The 20,197-nt window shown below is 37.2% G+C and overlaps 4 protein-coding genes and 1 pseudogene across 4 annotated transcripts; 4 read left to right on the forward strand and 1 right to left on the reverse strand.

Moving 5' to 3' along the window:
- The first annotated feature begins 220 nt into the window (after window positions 1–220).
- LOC18052465 (cytochrome P450 83B1) lies at window positions 221–2,029 on the forward strand. The gene is made up of 2 exons (XM_006445787.1): window positions 221–1,144; window positions 1,427–2,029. Exons 1-2 carry the CDS (start codon window positions 221–223, stop codon window positions 2,027–2,029), a joined length of 1,527 nt encoding a protein of 508 aa, XP_006445850.1.
- A 4,024-nt stretch (window positions 2,030–6,053) lies between these two features.
- LOC18052466 lies at window positions 6,054–7,672 on the reverse strand (annotated as a pseudogene).
- Window positions 7,673–9,451: 1,779 nt separating this feature from the next.
- On the forward strand, window positions 9,452–11,252 carry LOC18052467 (cytochrome P450 83B1). The gene is made up of 2 exons (XM_006445789.2): window positions 9,452–10,382; window positions 10,572–11,252. Exons 1-2 carry the CDS (start codon window positions 9,471–9,473, stop codon window positions 11,175–11,177), a joined length of 1,518 nt encoding a protein of 505 aa, XP_006445852.1. The 5' UTR covers window positions 9,452–9,470; the 3' UTR covers window positions 11,178–11,252.
- A 5,005-nt stretch (window positions 11,253–16,257) lies between these two features.
- LOC112100817 (2-methylbutanal oxime monooxygenase-like) lies at window positions 16,258–16,743 on the forward strand. The gene has a single exon (XM_024190656.1). It carries the CDS (start codon window positions 16,258–16,260, stop codon window positions 16,741–16,743), a length of 486 nt encoding a protein of 161 aa, XP_024046424.1.
- A 274-nt stretch (window positions 16,744–17,017) lies between these two features.
- Window positions 17,018–18,257, forward strand: LOC18052120 (cytochrome P450 83B1). The gene is made up of 2 exons (XM_024190657.1): window positions 17,018–17,383; window positions 17,655–18,257. Exons 1-2 carry the CDS (start codon window positions 17,018–17,020, stop codon window positions 18,255–18,257), a joined length of 969 nt encoding a protein of 322 aa, XP_024046425.1.
- The last annotated feature ends 1,940 nt before the right edge of the window (window positions 18,258–20,197 follow it).

The raw sequence follows: 20,197 nt of genomic DNA on the forward strand, positions 1-20,197 counted from the left end.
GCTAGCCTGTTCAGATTCTTTCAATAAATAAATAAAAGACCAGTCGTAATTGAACAACTATGAAGAATAAAAAATTATCGAAACCCAAAAAGAGGCATGTGCCCGATCTCATCCAGCAAAGGCTTTAATCCGCCCATGCATCATAATATATAAATAGGATTAGGTCTGTTGTTGTTGTATGCACAAGACTCCCCCCAGCTACTTGCTAAGGAAACAAGGAATGGCTTTACTTGTTCTTGTGATCCTTTTTTGTCTTCCCATCTTTCTATTGTTTTTTCTCCAAAAACACAGAAAAAACACAAGCGCTAAACTTCCACCTGGCCCTCCTGGTCTCCCCCTAATCGGTAACCTACACCAGCTCGATGCCACAAACCTTGCATTTTGTTTTTGGAAACTTTCTAAACAATATGGTCCCATCTTTTCTCTGCGTCTTGGTTTTAGACCAACCATAGTAATTTCTTCAGCAAAATTGGCTAAAGAGGCCTTCAAAACTCACGATCTTCAATTTTCTAGCAGGCCAGTTTTGAGTGGCACGCAAAAGTTATCTTACAATTTCTTGGGTCTCACTCTGACTCCACATTATGAGAGCTGGAGAGAGATGAAGAAAAAATTTGTCACCCATATGCTTAGCGCTAATAGAACTGAGCAATTTCGTCAAGTTCAAACAGATGAGATTTTCCGTATGATTGAAAAAATATCAAAATTAAGCGCAGCACCTGCTGCTGCTGATAATGATTATGTCTCATCGGAAGCACCTATCAACCTGAGCGAGATGGCGATGACTCTTATACGTAATATTATTTTTCGAGTTGGTTTTGGCAAGAGGTTCGAAGATGAAGGCACGGCAACTGTAAGTAGACTCCATTCTGTTTTTGCGGAGACTCAGGCCATGGTGGGGAGAGTCTTTTTCAGAGATTGTTTGCCTTTCGTGGGATGTTGGCTCGATAGTCTCACAGGATGGAATCGTCGCCTCAGAAATAATTTCAGTGATTGTGATAAAGTTTATCAGCAACTCATCGAGGACCATTTGGATCCAAAGCGACCAAAAGTTGCTGAGCAAGAGGACTTAATTGATGTTTTACTTGGTGAGATGAAAACTGCTGACGATCATCAAACGTTTGATAGTATCAAATCGACGATCATGGTACTATGTTTTTTTAACTCAAAATTAATTTAAATTCTTAGCTGTCCCCAGCACTTAGCCAGAGTTTTCAAGGAACTTTAATTAGCTGACAATCTGTATACGAATCATGAAGTAGGGGTCTAACAAATTAATTTGGGTTCTTCGCTCCTCTTATCTTATTTTTTTTTAAAATTAAACTCTCAGCGTTTTTTCTTTTTCTAATTAGATAAAAAAATTAATCTTTCCTGATGTATATGTTTAATTATTTATTTTTGTTTTTATTTATTTATTTTTTGCAAGCAGGAAAATATAGCTGCCACTGACACAATTAAAGTTACACTCGAATGGGCTATGACCAACCTAATGAAGAATGCTGAAGCAATGAAGAAGGTTCAAAAAGAAGTAAGATATGTGTTAAAAGATAAAGGCTTTGTAGATGAAGACGATCTTACAAGATTAGAGTATCTTAAGGCTGTAGTCAAAGAGACAATGAGATTTCAACCAGCGGCTCAATTCCTCCCAAGAGAAACCACAGAAAGGTGCGTTATCGATGGTTATCACATACCAGCTAAGACAACGGTTTTCGTTAATGTGCTGGCAATAGGAAGGGACGGCCAAGTTTGGGATAAACCAGACGAATTTATTCCTGAGAGATTTGTGGGCTCTAATATTGATATGGGAGGGCAAAACTTTGAATTTATCCCATTTGGTGCCGGTAGAAGAATTTGTGCAGGATTACCCATAGCAATGCCGATTGTGGAGCTTGCACTTGCTAATCTTCTTTACAAATTTGATTGGACAATGCCGCGTGGAATGGAGATTGATGACTTGGATTATGATGTTAGGCCCGGATTTACCCAGCACAAGAAGAATCCTCTCTTGCTTGCAGCTACCAAGTTTATATGAAGACTTGGATTGTTCGCGTTTATATGTATTTCTTGTTTGAGGATCATAATAATAACTGCAAGGGTGATTTTCTGCTTTCATTTAAAAGTGAGTAATGTTAGGGATCTCAGCTTTTTAGTCCTAACTTGAGTCTTAATTTACATGTTATTTATTTATTTATTAGATAATAAAATAAATAATGAATAATTACATTCATCGTCTAATAAATGAATGATTCATAATATTAAGATTCAAGTTATGAATCAAATATTGAGATTTCAAACATTATTGATTAAGAGTATGGTTCATTATGTTTCTCTAAAATGTTGTCTCATTTTGTTGTTCCTTTTTATATTTAAATAAAATTCTATCCCAAACGGAATCATTCACGTTAAAAACTAATAATAATAATACTAACAAGAAAGATTTTTCCTTGGAATTTCTTTAATGTCCAATAAAATTTAAAAAAAATTGTATAAGTTTTCATAAAATAATCAATTTTGATATTGCTAAGCTCTTTTCCATGTCCTGAACATCAGTTGATGCCATTGGATCTTGGATTTCTTAACAGCTAATTAAAATATTTTATGAAAGAGAAACAAATTGAATAATTTATTTTTGTGTAAATTAAAGATAAAACAATAAAGTGGAAGGCAAAAGTTTTCGTAGTTGGAGGTTGCTTGATCATTAATGTGGTTCTAAATTTTTATTGTTTTCTATGATATTTTAAATATTTACCAAAAAAAAAGGGTGATTTGCTTGAGCCTACATAGGAATTAGGTAGCTCCGCCTTTGGGCCTAAGGGCCTTCTCATACTATAACGGGAACGTCATCCGCCCACATATCATACAACTCATGGATTTAGGTTCAATACTGGGCTAATCAGTGTTTAATTCTTCATAATTTTCCACCATAATTTTCTAACATGCGTGAATATATAGTAGTATATAGTTAAAATCTAATTAGTTTTATATTCTTAAGCAATAATCACCAATTGTATTTAAAAAAAAGTCAATAAAAAGGTCGGATCAACACATTATAAATAGGTAGGCAGAGGTGTGTTGTTAATTTGTATTGCACATAACTAACTAGCTAATTGCTCCAAATGAAAAAAAATGGCTTTAACCATTCTTGTCGTCCTTTTTTTCTCTTCTGATTCTATTACTTATTCCCCCAAAAGAGTCTTGTTATTTGTTATAAAAACCAAAAAACTAACAACTTTTAAATTTTCACACATTAGTCCTGCACCTAAAAATTTTCAATTGCATTACTGCTTCTAGATGCCACAATTTGTTTAGAATTCATTTTTTTTTTTGAAAGGGAAATAAACTTTCAATAATTGAAAGAAGCAAACAAGGACATAAGTTCTTAAGGGTATGAACCCATCCAAACAACATTTTCACATTTCTCTATTGCTAACTTAGCTAGAAAGTGAGCAATTGCATTATAAGATCTAGGTATGTATTGAACTTTAATCTGAGTAAAATTCTTCATTAAGCTTTGAATTGCTGCCACTACCCAGAAAATCTCTTTCATGTTGTTCTGTCTGTTGTTCACAAAACCTGCTACCTCTTGAGAATTTGTCTCTACAATTAAGGAGGGTAGCTTTGCATTCCCAGCAACCTGTAGACTGAATTCCATAGCTTCTGCCTCTACATAGGCCACATCTCCACAAAATTTTGAACAATTAATTGCTGCAGCCACTACAATTCCCTTGGCATTGCTAAAAACTAGTCCCAAGTCTGATATTTGCTTGTCTCGGTTTGTGGCTGCATCCACATTTAGCTTAAAATAACCAGCTAGAGGAGGGGACCAATTTTGTTGTGCCTTACATGTCTGCTGATCCATGTGAATTAGTGCTGGCACATGGGTTCGTTTATAGGCCTTTAGGATAGCTTTAGCTTTTGCCAGCACGATCTGGGGTTCTTCCTTCTTCAGCTTAAAAATAAACTGGTTCCTTGCACTCCAAATCCCCCAACGATTTGTTTAGAATTCAAGCACCTATAAATTCAAGCACTTATTCTCTTTATACACACAAACACCAACAAATTGAAAGAAAAGTTTTTTGGATTGTGTGATTGAATTTGAGGCACAATAGCTTTAATAGGAAATAAAGACAATTGCCTGCTTTGTAAAACTCTTAATTTGAAAACCTGTTTATAACACGATTAATTATTCAATTAATTATACTAATTTACTTATATTTTAATTGATAGATATGTGCTGAATTGCCATCTCTATTGTTGTGCACGTGCGATGTTAGCAAGAGAGAATAAATAGAAAATAGTTATTTTTTAGTTTATTTTTACTAAGGAAATATTTAAATTATTTCAAATAAAGTAATTGTTCAGAATTTAACCTTCTCTCAGTTAAGTTAATGAAAGATCTCAACCATATGGATGTGTGCTGATGACTATTTGAACTGTTGGGGTGGAGTAACAAATATCAATTTATTTAAGTGTGTAATTAAATTTATTCTTTTTATTTAAGGATAAAAACTCAACCAAAAATACAAACTCATTGTTCAAACAAATAAAAATTATTTTACAAATTCATAAACTAACACTTTATTACATAATTAAATAATTGATAGCATGTTAAATAAATCTTATGTTACAAAAGAAAATTAACTACATAGAATATCAAATTAAATTTATTTCTGTATTTTGTACATTACATTTACTTGAGATAGTAAAATCTCTTGTGTTGGAATAAAAAAAGTTATGGGGTTTGAACCTTGGTCACATGGTTGAGAGGAAATTGGTTGCTGTTATGTTAAAATTAAAAAAAAAATCATATTTATATTTATCATTAATTATGGTTCATAAATAATATACGTAGTTTAACTATATAATAAATTAGTTAATTTTTTAATGAATAATTAAATTTATTAATTGAAATATATATTAATAAATGTAAGAATAAGTTATTTAATTGGAAATCTAGTTCAATAGTGTAAAAAAAATAGAATATTATGGACTTATATGTCATAATTTTAAAAATTTTGATTTTTCTTATTTTGTATGAACAAGAAGGGCTTTTAATGTTAATAACCTAAAATCACATCTAAGCCATTATACAACTTTTGGGTTACACGCAACGGTGAATTTGAAAAAGACAAAAAGTGGGGCACCAAACCTCAAGGGTAACGTAGTTGGAAAGAATGTGAGCATTTTGTTGCCTCATTTCGATTAAAAATTTTTTGAGAAAGATGAAACTTTTGAACTTTCTCTTAAAAAAAAAAGAAAAAAAATCTAAGATATAAGTTGAAATTGGAAAACTCTACTATACAGTATACACGGTCGCCCAATTACATGATGCGCTTTTCAAGGCCTGGTCTCCGAAAAATAAAGTTTGGCTTGGGCTTTTCAAGGCCTGGTCTCCGAAAAATAAAGTTTGGCTTGGGCTTTTCAAGGCCTGGGCTTCCCCGAAAACAGTGTTTGGGCCCAACCCATTTTCCTCCCCAAAATGCGACCGTGAAATTTTGAAATATGACCAAGCTTATTTCAGCCTGCCCAGACATCAAGCTGACGATGCTCCACACTCTATTAATTAATCATTTTCCAAATGATCATTTTTAAACAACCTCAAATCCCTCTGTCAGTAAACAATTCTACTATCTTTCTCTAATTTTTTTTTCAATATTTTATGCCTATAGTCGTACTTGTGATTTTATTTTTTTCAAATAATTTGTTTTATTAATCAATTTGCAAACCTTATTGTCACTTACAATACTGCAAATTGTATTCAATCCACCAATTGGGAAAAATTTTAAATCTTATCCTATCAACCAATCCACCAGATTGAAAAAAAAAATATGAATTGGAATTTCCAGAACTGGGTGCACTGGTTTGGACTATGAGCACCTATAGCTGGATATTTTGTAAAGCACAATTATGAGAAATGAAGCAAATTATTTTTAATAAATCTCAATAAGAGGCGGGTTTATTATTGCTATAAGAAATGAAATTATAAAAGTCATGGAGGAACAAAATGAACAATGCCTAGAAATTATTGGAACGTGGGAAGAGATAGAACTGTTGATCAGACAGAATAAGGACAGGATTCTGTCATTTAATTTAAAAAAAAGGAAAAGAAAATGCATGCGAACCATAAAATGACCAGCACTCGTAAATCGTAATGCTTAGATCGTTTTGTAGAATTCAATAACCCAATAGCAGTAAACACGACATATAACTTTCATAACTGCAAATCCAACTCCTGTTGCCAAGGCCTTGAACTCCGCCAATGTCCTCTCCTTTGCTCCGGGAAATAGATTGGAGAGGTGTACGTCAAGACTTGCTATATTCTTGCTTACAATATCAGTCTCGGGGAATTCTGGCACTATTGATTCCACCAAAATGACCTTTCCGGATTCCGGTATTGCTTCGTAGCAGTTCTTCAGTATCTTCGAACAGTCTTCATCGCTCCAGTCATGTAGTATCCACTGAGAGATTAATTTATATGAAAATTTCGTGAAATTTCAAAATTTTCGGAATTGACATACGTAATCAATATTTTATTTTCTATTTCAATAATTAAATATTAAGTAGAGAATTAACCTTCATGAAAATAGCTTGTCCTTTAGGAACTTCAACAAACATATCACCTCCAACATGCTCCACACCTTCACGAGAATTAAAACACAAGGGAAAAATGAAATTATCGTTGTTTTTAAAATGATAATTAATTGAAAAAAATTTTACGTAAGAGAAGGATCTACAAAATTAAATAAGCTGGCAACGAGTGACGTATACGTGAATAATTATATACCTGGACAAGAGGGTGCATGTTTGAGGACATGAGGTAAATCAAAGTTAATCCCCCTTAATTGTGGATATTTAGAAACAACTGATTTAAGATTTGCACCTAAGCCACCGGCAACATCCACCAATTGGTTCAGCCCTTCAAATCCCTTGTAGATCTCAAGAATTTCCTTCATGACTATAGTTGTGTAATTCTGGTGGTTTTAACAATGGATTTATTCTTTCATCTTTGGCAGAAGCCGCGAATCCATCCATTCCATTATGTGCCTTCATAAATGGTACCGACCCTTCCAATAAAGCATCCTTCGCGCAGGACCTGTCGGAAGATATCATGCACACATATGAGTATTAATTAATTGAGTGCATATATTATATTATAACGTCTACAGATACAATTAATGTGAGTACAAGGAAATTAGAATACAAATTACCAAGAATCCATACTAATTTTGTCCTGAATTATGAGCAGAGTGGGAGCAAGAGAAACTCCATCTTTATTTGGAACAAAATATTTGGAAACTGGTGTCAAGCCATATAATCTCTGAACACTTCCGTCTTTGTTCGAGACAAGATTACATGTGAGAAAAGAGTAACTGGCTAGGAGGCGTAGCATTCTGTCCAGTATTATTGGGGTTTTTTTGTTATTTGTGGGCAGCTGAGAGGCAATCTCTGAAGACGAGAGTTGAGTTGGGCTAACTTTCGCCATTATCTCCAACAAACCAAGCTCAGTGGCAGATTTCATGGTCATCGGAAGTACTGCGCCGGAAGCGAGTTCCATGGCCAACAAGAAGTCTTGCTCATCCCTTGCTGGTTTCAACACGACTTGGTGATCATCTTGGAGTGAACCCATCTTCTTAGGCTAATTAGGATATAATGGAGAAACTAACAAGGTGCTGTATGGATGCTGAAGAGTAGTGCTTAGTTTATGGAACGCTAAACCTTTATATAGTGTGTGTGTGTGTGTGTGTGGAAATTGCTAACATTAATTAATATTCTGTTATTAACATACGTCCAAGCATGTCTCAAAGGGTCAAGGTGGGAGGGCTATCTCAGCTAATAATGAAATTTTGATCGAGCAGCCCCAACCATAAACAGAAATCATCACGTGTTCAAATTGAGTAAGTTACATGTTTGAAAGGCATCGGTGCTAATAATGTTCCAATTAAATAGGTTATCGCTCCAGAGATGGGCCATTCCCAGCCATTGCCAACAAAAAAAAAAAAAAAAAATTGAGTGGTGCTATTGGCACACCTGCATTATCCTCTTAAAACTCCCTTATTTTCTTTTACAAATTTACCCCTAACTGAAAACGCCCCACATACCCACAGCCAATGCAAAGTCACAAATAAAATTTAAGGACCACACACACAGCTGCAGATTTATTCTTTCCCTTTTTAAGAGTTTGATGAATACCATTTACCTGTGGTAAAACTAATTTACATTAATTAAAATAAATTCATTAATTTATATTGTACTATTCTTTATTCTTAATTATCTCAAAAAATATCAATGATATCTTGTTTCATGCGTAAAAAAAGAGTCAAATCCCGGAAAAATGTTATGAATAAAAATAGATAGAGATGAAAGCATCCCACGACTTGTTGTGAACCTTTAGATGTACTCAGGACATTCAAATTTTAATTTTTTTCTTATTTTGAATTTTAAGTCTATGAAAAGTTAGACAAAAGACAAACTACCATAAAAATAATCAATCCCAAAAAGATATTAACCGTTTTCTTTTATATAAGATGCACGATTAACATTATCAACAAGAGAAACATAGAAAGTTTTGTTTACGTACCTAAAGAAATTAAGAAAAGAGACATCATGAATAGGGTTTCTTTAGAGAAAAGAGCGAAGTAGGGATATTTCTGGAATAAAAAAGGGTGTCAATAAAAATTATCTGATGTTTCAAATTATTTAATAGGGTATATTTAGAAAATGAATTTTAAGAGGGTAACAAGAGGGTGCCAATAGTCTAACTCAAAAAACAAATTCAGTAGTTTTTTTTTTTTACAGGATCAATAAATGCAATTGGTTATTATTGATTTAATAGAATTTAGGGCCACATATTATCTTTCTTTGTAACCGCATCTTAATTTTACAGGATCAATAAATTAAACGTAGGTGATTATTGCTATAGCATTATAATGAGATTGCTCTCCCATTTTGATCCTTTCAGATATACATTATTGGTACACATACAAGAAACATGACTATTTTGATCCTTTGAGTTTTAAAACGTTTTTATTCTTCATAATAGTTCATATCAGTCTTCTTTTTCTTTTTATTTTATAAGCAAACCTCGTGCTTATATGTGTTTATAAGTCATAAGCAAACCTCGTGCTCATAAGCAATTATAAAATAAAAAGAAAACCTCGTGCTTATATGTGTTTATAAGTCATAAGCAAACCTCGTGCTTATAAAATAAAAAGAAAAAGAAGACTGCTATGAATTATTATGAAGAATAAAAAAGTTTTAAAACTCAAAATAAGGCATGTGCCCCATCTCATCCACCAGTCGTAATTGAACAACCATGAAGAATAAAAAATTATCGAAACGCAAAAAGAGGGATGTGCCCGATCTCATCCAGCGAAAGGCTTTAATCCGCCCATGCATCATAATATATAAGTAGGAATAGGTCTGTTGTTGTTGTATGCACAAGACTCCCCAGCTACTTGCTAAGGAAACAAGGAATGGCTCTACTTGTTGTTGTGTTCCTTTTTTGTCTTCCCATCTTTCTATTGTTTCTTCTTCAAAAACACAGAAAAAACACAAGCGCTAAATTTCCACCTGGCCCTCCTGGTCTCCCCATAATCGGTAACCTCCACCAGTTCGATACCACAAACCTTGCATTTTATTTATGGAAACTTTCCAAACAATATGGTTCAATCTTTTCTCTGCGTCTTGGTCTTAGACCAGCCATAGTAATTTCTTCAGCAAAATTGGCTAAAGAGGCCTTCAAAACTCACGATCTTCAATTTGCTGGCAGGCCAGTTTTGCTTGGCCTGCAAACGCTATCTTACAATTACTTGGGCGTCACTTTTGCCCCACATTACAATGAATGGAGAGACATGAGGAAAAGATTTGTCACCTCTTTGCTTAACTCTAATAGAATTGAGCAATTTCGTCGAGTTCGAAAGGATGAGATTTTCCGTATGGTTGAAAAAATATCAAAGCTAGGCGATGCCGCTGATGAAGATGGTTCATCCAAAGTGCCAATCAACTTAAGCGAGATAGCGATGACTTGCGTACGTAATATTATTTTTAGAGTCACTTTTAGCAAGCGCTTTGAAGATGATGGCCCAGCAGCTGTAAATAGATTGGATTATCTTCTTGCGGAAACTCAGCTCCTGTCTGGGACCATTTTTTTCTCAGACTGCTCTTTTTCTTTCATCGGTAATTGCCTCGATAGAATCACAGGAATGCATCGCCGTCTCCAAAAGCATTTCAAAGATTGTGATCGATATTATCAACAACTCATCGATGACCATTTGGATCCAAAGCGACCACAAGCTGCTGGTCAGCAAGGGGACTTAATCGACGACTTACTTAATCTCACTAAAGCTGGTGATCTGACATTGGACGATGTCAAAGCAGCAATCATGGTACATGCATAATCTATTCCTTTTACCAAAAATTAATTTATTTCTCATCTAGTTGTTCCCCACTGACGTACTTGGCCGAGTGGTTCTCAAGTATACCTGGCCACCCCAGTTCGAATCATCAATTTTGGTTTGCCATTTCTCGTATAATGCACTCGCTTAATACATGTGCTTTAATTTGCATATATGCAGGAAATATTTATAGGTACCACGGACACGAGTAAAGTTACTATTGAAATGGCTATGACCCACCTAATGAAGAATCCTGAAGCAATGAAGAAGGCTCAAGAAGAAGTTAGAAGTGTGGTTAAAGATAAAGGGTTTGTAGATGAAGATGATATTCCAAGATTAGAGTATATCAATGCTGTAATCAAAGAGACAATGAGGATTCAACCAGCGGCTCAATTCATCCCAAAGGCAACTTCAGAAAGGTGCGTTATCGATGGTTATCACATACCAGCTGAGACAATGGTTTTAGTTAATGTGTGGGCAATAGGAAGGGACCCTCAAGTTTGGGATAAGCCAGACAAATTTATTCCTGAGAGATTTGTGGGGTCTAACATTGATATGGGAGGACAAAACTTTGAATTTATACCATTTGGTTCCGGCAGAAGAATTTGTCCAGGGATACCTATAGCATTGCCCAGTGTGGAGCTCGCACTTGCCAATCTTCTTTACAAATTTGATTGGAAAATGCCTCATGGAATGAAGATTGATGACTTGGATTTTGAGGCTACGCCTGGCCTTACCCAGCACAAGAAAAAGCCTCTCAAGCTCGTGGCAACCAAATCTATATGATGGTTTAGTCATTAGTGTTGTGATTTAAAATAAGTTTGCATGCAAGCACTTTTCTTTACGGTTATTGTTTGTTCGAGGATCATAATATGTAACGGCGAGGGGTGCTACTCAGCTCTCTTTTAAAGCCAAATGTCACGGGATGAGTGTTTTGCGCAGCTAACCCGTGCGGCACTTAGACAACTTTGCCGAATGTTGCTAAGTAAGCCTAGAGATTCTCGGAATAGAGAAGAGAGCAATTGAGCCAAAGAAGAAACTTGTATTGCACAAAGAGAGATTACAATGCTTGTTGTAGTGTTTGTTGGATACAAATGCCTAATGCCATCCCATATTTATAGGGGAGGCTTGCCAAGCTCTAGAGATTCTAGAGAATTCTACCATGTTCCTAGAATTCTAGATATTTACATGTGCAGGAATTCTATGGAGAATTCTAGAGTATTTACAAGCTCATGTGCTAGAGTTGCCTAGAATGTTCCGGAATTGGGCCAAGCTAGCACTCTTGGCCTTGTGTTGGCTCTCTAGCCCGAAATTATGGGCAATTGGGCTAGCGAATTGGGCGGACCGTAACATCCTCCCCCACCTAAGCTCGCGGCGTCCTCGTCGCGATCTCGTCCTTGCTCCTTGGGGGACTTGTTCCGTGATTTGTCGTTAGTCTTCGTGTGCTTCACTCTTGGGGAGGTTCCGCCACTTGCTCCGCATGTGGTTGTTTCCTTCTTTCGGTTGGTGTTGCGGCGTCCCCTCTTGTGTTTCCGCAACCCCTTATGCTCGGATGGCTTTGTGCGTTGCTCAGCCACTCGTCTCGGTGGGAGCTTCGGAGGCATAACGTCCTTGCCTTTGTCATGGACGGCTCGTACTTGTTGTGGGACTTGGCTTGGAGGGCTTTCGGAATCCTCTCCCTTGTGGTGTTGCCGGATGGAGACCAAGTGGTCTGGATTCTTCTTGAATCCTCGTCTGCATTGCATGACCGAGAGCGCCTTTTTTGTGGGTTGTGCGCGCTCGACCGGTACCACGCATGCCTTATTCCCATCGAAGATGCTAAGGGAGTTTGTTGCTGGAAGTGGGAAGGCATGTACCTTGTCGAAGAATTCCATGCCAAGGATCATTGCGAAGTCATCCATCGGCACAATCGAGAAGTCGAGCTTCCCATTCCATGTCCCAAGCGTAACGTGTACGCCTCGTGTGGTTCCCGCAAATGGCTTGGCGGGTGAGTTTACAGCCTTGATGGTGCCTCCGTGCTGCGTTACCTTGAGGCCTAGACACTTAGCCTCTTCTTCGGAGATGAAGTTGTGCGTTGCTCCGGTGTCAAGGAGCGCACGAACGGTTCGGCCATTGATGAGCACACTTACGAACATGAGCCCTTTCCTTGTGGGTTCTGGCGGTTGGCTCACGAGTGTGCTAAGGCGTTGGAGCGAACCCAAGTTGTGTTGGGGTTCTTCCGTAGTTGGTGTGCATTGGCCCTTGAGTTGTGTTACGAGGGCATTCAACGACTTTTTCTCCGGGCAGTCGCGTACCCAATGAGGGCCATTGCAAATGAAGCATGGGCTTCGAGGCTTGGGTGGCTTCTCGGACTTACTTTGCCCGTCCTTGCCGCTTGGAGGCTTTTTCTTGCTCCATTCCTTGCAATTGCGGTTGTTGTCCTCATGGCTCTCTCCCCCACCTTGGTCATAGCTAGACCTCTTGTCCTTGAACTGGGCGGAGTATTCGGTGAGCGACTCCGCAATGGCGATGGCGTCGTCAAGTGTTTGAACACCACGCCTATCAAGCTCGGTCTTGGCCCAATCCTTGAGGCCATCTTGGAAGTAGAAGAGTGAATCTTTGTCGGACATGTCGCTTATCTCCAACATAAGGGTAGTAAACTCGTTGATGTAGTCCCGAATGCTACCCGATTGCTTGAGGCGACGTAAGCGCGCTCGCGCTTCCTTCTCCGCATTGCTTGGGGCGAACTGCTTTCGGAGTTCTTGCTTGAAGTCAGCCCAAGTGTCGATGGTGCAAATGCCCTTGCCCATCTCGCCATGCTTGCGACGCCACCATAGTTGTGCAGCGCCTCGAAGATAGGTGGGTGCAGTGCCCACTTTCGATGCCTCATCTCGGACACCCATGGCATCGAAGTATTGATCGAGCCCAAAGAGGAAATTATCCACGACTGTGGCATTGCGTGTGCCATCGTAAGTGTCAGGCTTTGGCACGTCAATGCGGCGCGCATCACTCGAGTTTGCGGAAGCTGGACTTGAGGAGAGTGTGCGCTTGTGCCATGCCCAATCCGAGCGGACTTCACCCACTTCCGCACGGACAGCGCGTAGTTCGTCCTGAACAAAACTACGAAGTTTTAGCAACTCATCATGAAAAGAACGAAACTCACCTCGGAGAGTGTTCGCTTGCTCTTGGATGAGAGCTTTGGTTGCCACCGTGAACTCGGCGTATTCCCCCTCGAGACCGTCCACTCGTTCCTCCAATCCCTCGAGGCTATCTTGAGCGGCGGACAATGCGATTTCGAGAGTGGTTACACGAGGCTCCAACGCATCCACCGATGGGGCCTTGGACTTGCCGCGAGTCTTGCCTTGGGCGCGTTCTCCCTCTCGGCCGCGGCTTGGTTCCGGTGGAACATCCACACCAACAACACCCTCTTGTGCTACGTTCGAAGGGTTGGCCATTGCTTCGTGAGCTAACTTGCGTGTGTGCAAACCTTAGCTCTGATACCACTTGTCACGGGATGAGTGTTTTGCGCAGCTAACCCGTGCGGCACTTAGACAACTTTGCCGAATGTTGCTAAGTAAGCCTAGAGATTCTCGGAATAGAGAAGAGAGCAATTGAGCCAAAGAAGAAACTTGTATTGCACAAAGAGAGATTACAATGCTTGTTGTAGTGTTTGTTGGATACAAATGCCTAATGCCATCCCATATTTATAGGGGAGGCTTGCCAAGCTCTAGAGATTCTAGAGAATTCTACCATGTTCCTAGAATTCTAGATATTTACATGTGCAGGAATTCTATGGAGAATTCTAGAGTATTTACAAGCTCATGTGCTAGAGTTGCCTAGAATGTTCCGGAATTGGGCCAAGCTAGCACTCTTGGCCTTGTGTTGGCTCTCTAGCCCGAAATTATGGGCAATTGGGCTAGCGAATTGGGCGGACCGTAACACAAAGCTCATAATGCTTTTCTAGATTGCTTTTTGTTAATTTCTTTTAGTGATTTAATAAAATTTTAGCCCAATTGAAATCATTCTCATTTTGATTCAAAGATTCAACAAAAATAGGGTCAGGGAGAGGAACAAGCCAATAACCCACGAACGGCAGCCAAGACCTGTGTTAGAGTGCAATTTATGCACTAGTTTTGCATTATTTACTTCCCTTAATATCAATGTTTTGCACTTAATAATAGTGATTTACTTGTGTTTTACTTTTGTAGGTGCAATTCTATTGATTGATGATAAAATTGAGCTATAAGATGATGTTTAAGGATGATTGTTCTCTTGAAGAAATTATGAGCGTCAGAAGAACTTTGTTGATAAGGCGTGGGCGCGTGCTGTCAACTGCGGACCTGCAGTTTTTTTTAGTTTAACGTGTTTTGTATTTTTGGTTATTTTTGTAATTACGAATTTAATATTTCAGATATTAGTATTTTATTTTAAATAGAATTTTAAAAGAGAAGAGAGAGAGAGTATTTAAGGGAGGAATCTATTGTGAAAAAGGGGGGATTTTTGGATTGGAGAAAAAGAAACCCTAGATCTAATTTTTCTCTTCTCTCTATGAGGAACTAAACCCATTTTTCTGGTTGAAGGATAATGAAGCTTTGATTCATCACTACTGTGAGATCTTTCTTATGCTTTAATTGTTTTATTACTTTTTGGGTATTTGTTTATTCTCTGAATTAGTTTCATGATTATGTTTGTTAATTAGATAATTGGCCACTATTTAATTATCAACTTAATCTATTGTCAATTAAAGGATTCATCGTATGAAGAATTTAATGTTTGTGACAAATAACATAGCAGAGAGTTGTGTTGTGAGAATAAACAATCTAATTTAAATGAATCATCATATGTGTTGATTAGGATTTGGGTCTCTCTGGTTTTTCAGGCTGTCAATTGATTAAATCCTATGATCGTATCTAGGGTTGTCCATTGATTAGGGAAATAACCAACGGTCGTACCTTGGTTATCGACTAGTTAAGGAGAGATTGGCTATTAGAGGGTCTCAATAGCTATAACCGGTCTATTCATAAGTAATAATAATCTATATTTGAATCAATGATCAGTAGTCGAATCAAGCTGAGTTAATTCCTTCAACCAGAGCTTTCTCCAATTTGAATTACAACTTTAATTTGCATTCTTATTATTTTAATTTGATTTTTATTATTGTCAACAAAACCCCCATTTTATGTTTTGCATTTTAAAAGGATTTAAATAATTACCGATCTCTGTGGACACGACCCTGCTCAATCACTATACACAATTTATTTAGAGTAGGAATTTATTTTTGTTGGCTTCGACACCCATCAACCTGTATCTGTCAGACGATAAAATCAGTCCCGTCATCAGGTTCGATTGGAACTAAGAAAGTGAAAGAGATTAGTGCTTTGGCCGGAGTTTGTGGTGCGGAGTTTGAAGATTGTGCATCGATCACTTGGCTGGTGTGGGAAGCAGTGTTAATAGTGTTAATTAATCGTCACCTCTTCCTGATTTCCAGGATTCAAATAAATAAGAATGTTCCATGATTTGGAATTCTCTACCAAGTTAATTAAATGAAGAAACTAATGCTAGATACTCAAAGCAATAAAACATCGGATTAATATAATAAACTCAGTATGTATCTAATTGATTCATTTCTCAATTAATGGTAATATATACAAGATATACTTTTATTTTTGTTCAAGATAAGCGAGTACAATATGCAGCTGGTGTAAGCAAACCTTGCATTTTGCCCGATCTCATCCAGCTGGTGTAAGCAAACCCAAAAGGAGGCATGTTCCCGATCTCATCCAGCGAAGGCTTCAATCCGCCTATGTTTCATTATATATAAATTGGCAAAGGTCTGTTGTTGTTGTACTGCACAAGAATACCTAGCTAATTGCCAAGAAAAAAAGGAATGGCTCTACTTGTTCTTGTGATCCTTTTTTGTCTTCCCATCTTTCTATTGTTTCTTCTCCAAAAACACAGAAAAAACACAAGGGCTAAACTTCCACCTGGCCCTCCTGGTCTCCCCCTAATCGGTAACCTACACCAGCTCGATGCCACAAACCTTGCATTTTGTTTTTGGAAACTTTCTAAACAATATGGTCCCATCTTTTCTCTGCGTCTTGGTTTTAGACCAACCATAGTAATTTCTTCAGCAAAATTGGCTAAAGAGGCCTTCAAAACTCACGATCTTCAATTTTCTAGCAGGCCAGCTTTGAGTGGCACGCAAAAGTTATCTTACAATTTCTTGGGTCTCACTTTGACACCACATTATAATAGCTGGAGAGAGATGAAGAAAAAATTTGTCACCCATATACTTAGCGCTAATAGAACTGAGCAATTTCGTCAAGTTCAAACAGAAGAGATTTTCCGTATGATTGAAAAATATCAAAATTAACCAAACGGTTGTGGTTCAGTTGGCGGCGCAGGCTGGGTAAGTGGGAAGAGCTCTCGGGTTCGATCCTCACTAAACACACCATTTGGGAGGGGTAAAGAGCCTTAACTGTGACTACACCCCGAATCCGAATTAGTCGGAGCCCAATGCGGTCGCCGGAAATCGGATGGTTTAAACCAAAAAAAATATATATATATCAAAATTAAGCGCCGCACCTGCTGCTGCTGCTGATGATTATGTCTCATCGGAAGCACCTATCAACCTGAGCGAGATAGCGATGACTCTTATACGTTATATTATTTTTCGAGTTGGTTTTGGCAAGAGGTTCGAAGATGAAGGCACGGCAGCTGTAAGTAGACTCCATTCTGTTTTTGCGGAGACTCAGGCCATGGTGGGGAGAGTCTTTTTCAGAGATTGTTTGCCTTTCGTGGGATGTTGGCTCGATAGTCTCACAGGATGGAATCGTCGCCTCAGAAATAATTTCAGTGATTGTGATAAAGTTTATCAGCAACTCATCGAGGACCATTTGGATCCAAAGCGACCAAAAGTTGCTGAGCAAGAGGACTTAATTGATGTTTTACTTACTGAGATGAAAATTGCTGACGATCATCAAACGTTTGATAGTATCAAATCGACGATCATGGTACTATGTTTTTTTCACTCAAAATTAATTTAAATTCTTAGCTGTCCCCAGCACTTAGCCAGAGTTTTCAAGGAACTTTAATTAGCTGACAATCTGTATACGAATCTTGGAGAAGTAGGGGTCTAACCAATTAATTTGGGTTTTTTGCTCCTCTCTCATTTAAAAAAAAAAAACTCTCAGCTTTTTTTCTTTTCTAATTAGACAAAAAACATTAAATTTTCGTGATATATATGTTTGATTTTTTATTTATTTATTTATTTTTTGCAAGCAGGAAAATATTGCTGCCATGGACACAATTAAAGTTACTCTCGAATGGGCTATGACCAACCTAATGAAGAATCCTGAAGCAATGAAGAAGGTTCAAAAAGAAGTAAGATATGTAGTAAAAGATAAAGGCTTTGTAGATGAAGATGATCTTCCAAGATTAGAGTATCTTAAGGCTGTAGTCAAAGAGACATTGAGATTTCAACCAGCGGCTCAATTTGTCCCAAGAGAAACCACAGAAAGGTGCGTTATCGATGGTTATCACATACCAGCTAAGACAACGGTTTTCGTTAATGTGCTGGCAATAGGAAGGGACGGCCAAGATTGGGATAAACCAGACGAATTTATTCCTGAGAGATTTGTGGGCTCTAATATTGATATGGGAGGTCAAAACTTTGAATTTATCCCATTTGGTGCCGGTAGAAGAATTTGTACAGGATTACCTATAGCAATGCCGATTGTGGAGCTTGCACTTGCCAATCTTCTTTACAAATTGGATTGGACAATGCCGCATGGAATGGAGATTGATGACTTGGATTCTGATGCTAATCCCGGATTTACCCAGCACAAGAAGAATCCTCTCAGGCTTGTAGCTACCAAATTTATATGAAAACTTGGATTGTTAACGTTTATATATATTTCTTGTTTGAGGATCATAATAACTGTGAGTAATGTTAGGGATCTCAATATTAAGTGTCTTGTTTTGTAGTTCTTTTTTTTATTTAAATAAAATTCTAACCCAAACGGAATCATTCACTTTAAAAACTAATAATAATAATAACAACAACAACAAAGATTAGTCCTTGGAAATTTCTTTAATGTCCAATAAATTTTAAAAAATGTTTTGTAAGTTTTAATAAAATAATCAATTTTGATATTGCTAAGCTATTTTCCGTGTCCTCAACATCAGTTGATGCCATTGGACCTTCGATTACCTAACAGCTAATTAAAACATTTTATGAGAGAGAAACAAATTGAATAATTTATTTTTGTGTAAATTAAAAATAAAACAATAAAAGTGGAAGGTAAAAGTTTTCATAGTTGAAGGTTGCTTGACCATTAATGTGGTTTTAATTTTTTATTGTTTTACATGATATTTTAAATCTTTACCAAAAAATGGTGATTTGCTTAAGCCTACCTAGGCATTAGGTAGCTTCGCCTTTAGGTCTAAGGGCATTCTCATACTACAAGAGGAGCACCATCTGCTCACATATCATACGACACATGGAATTAGATTCAATGTTGGGCTGATCAGTGCTTAATTCTTCATAATTTTCTACAACAATTTTCTAACACACATGAATATATAGTAATATATAATTAAAATCTAATTAGTTTTATATTCTTATCTAATAATTACCAATTGTTTTTTAAAAAAAAATGTTAACAAAAAGGTCGGATGGGCACGTTAAAAATAGGTAGCCAGATGTGTGTTGTTAATTTGTATTGCACAAGACTAACTAGCTAATTGCTCCAAAAAAAAAAAATGGCTTCAATCGTTCTTGTCATCCTTTTTTCTCTTCTTAATTTGTTGCTTTTTCGCCAAAAACGTAGAAAAATTAATGCTTATTTGCCTCTACCAGTGCCACGTTTGCTGCTACTAGTTTATTCTCATATCTTTTCTGAGCGTTCGAACAATCTTTCTTCCAATAGCCCATTTCATGACAAAAGACATACTAATCTCGATTTATCTTTCTGCTTCTCGATTTGGACCTAGAATTCTTTCCACCACACTTTTTCTTTTTCTCTATCGTCCTTTTTTTGGCTAACAAAGCTCTAAATGATACTCTTTAGGAATGTTTATCATTATTCTGAATTTCTAAATTGGTCAATGCTGTGCAAACATCTTTAAAGACGATCTCGCTTTTACAATATAATAAGATAGTCACAAAATGGCTATATTCTTTTGGAAGTGTGTGTAGTAGGATTATAGCCTTGACTTTATCCTTAATATCTTCATCAAGGTTCTTCAAATCTGAGTAATTTTTCAATTCTTGAGACATGGTTGTGCATTGACACCTCAGGCTCCATTAAAAAAACCATATACCTAGCTCATTGCATGAATGTGATTTTTCAGGACTTTTTAGTAGGTACTTTTCCTCCAATGTATGCCACAAAGTTATCGCACACTTCTCATCTTTCACTAGATATTTCACCTCATTGGTCAAGGAAGATGTGATCTGACCATAGGTTTTGTCGTTCATGCTATTCTAAGCTTCTTTGTTATATAAGTGTCTTTTATTTTTCCAAACAACATCGAGATTGATTTGAATAAGGGCATCCATAACTTCGAGCCTTCACATATCGAAGTTGATTTTCTCATCAAACTTTTCAACATCAATCTTTTGTCCTCCTATAACAGGTGCTGAATGGTGAAGTGACAACTCTTGCCCCCCACCTGAAGCGTCTCTTGAAATCATTTTGGGTAGATCTCTCCCCATTTCTAGAAGTTTCGTCTTCTACTATTTTCTCAACAAACTATTCCTACTTGAAAGAATAGCCTTTATGATGTTAATTTTGTGTGAATAAATGTATTAGGAAAGTTCTTAT

This window comes from Citrus clementina, unplaced genomic scaffold, assembly GCF_000493195.1.
Source record: "Citrus clementina cultivar Clemenules unplaced genomic scaffold, Citrus_clementina_v1.0 scaffold_2, whole genome shotgun sequence".
In the NCBI taxonomy this organism is placed as follows: Eukaryota; Viridiplantae; Streptophyta; class Magnoliopsida; order Sapindales; family Rutaceae; genus Citrus; species Citrus x clementina.

Excerpts from the sequence above, each read along its gene's own strand:
- LOC18052465 (XM_006445787.1), top strand. The coding sequence starts at position 221 with ATGGCTTTACTTGTTCTTGTGATCCTTTTTTGTCTTCCCATCTTTCTA. Across the intron at positions 1,145-1,426 it reads GTATCAAATCGACGATCATG|GAAAATATAGCTGCCACTGA; the intron begins GTACTATGTTTT and ends TTTTGCAAGCAG.
- LOC18052467 (XM_006445789.2), top strand. The coding sequence starts at position 9,471 with ATGGCTCTACTTGTTGTTGTGTTCCTTTTTTGTCTTCCCATCTTTCTA. Across the intron at positions 10,383-10,571 it reads ATGTCAAAGCAGCAATCATG|GAAATATTTATAGGTACCAC; the intron begins GTACATGCATAA and ends GCATATATGCAG.
- LOC112100817 (XM_024190656.1), top strand. The coding sequence starts at position 16,258 with ATGGCTCTACTTGTTCTTGTGATCCTTTTTTGTCTTCCCATCTTTCTA.
- LOC18052120 (XM_024190657.1), top strand. The coding sequence starts at position 17,018 with ATGACTCTTATACGTTATATTATTTTTCGAGTTGGTTTTGGCAAGAGG. Across the intron at positions 17,384-17,654 it reads GTATCAAATCGACGATCATG|GAAAATATTGCTGCCATGGA; the intron begins GTACTATGTTTT and ends TTTTGCAAGCAG.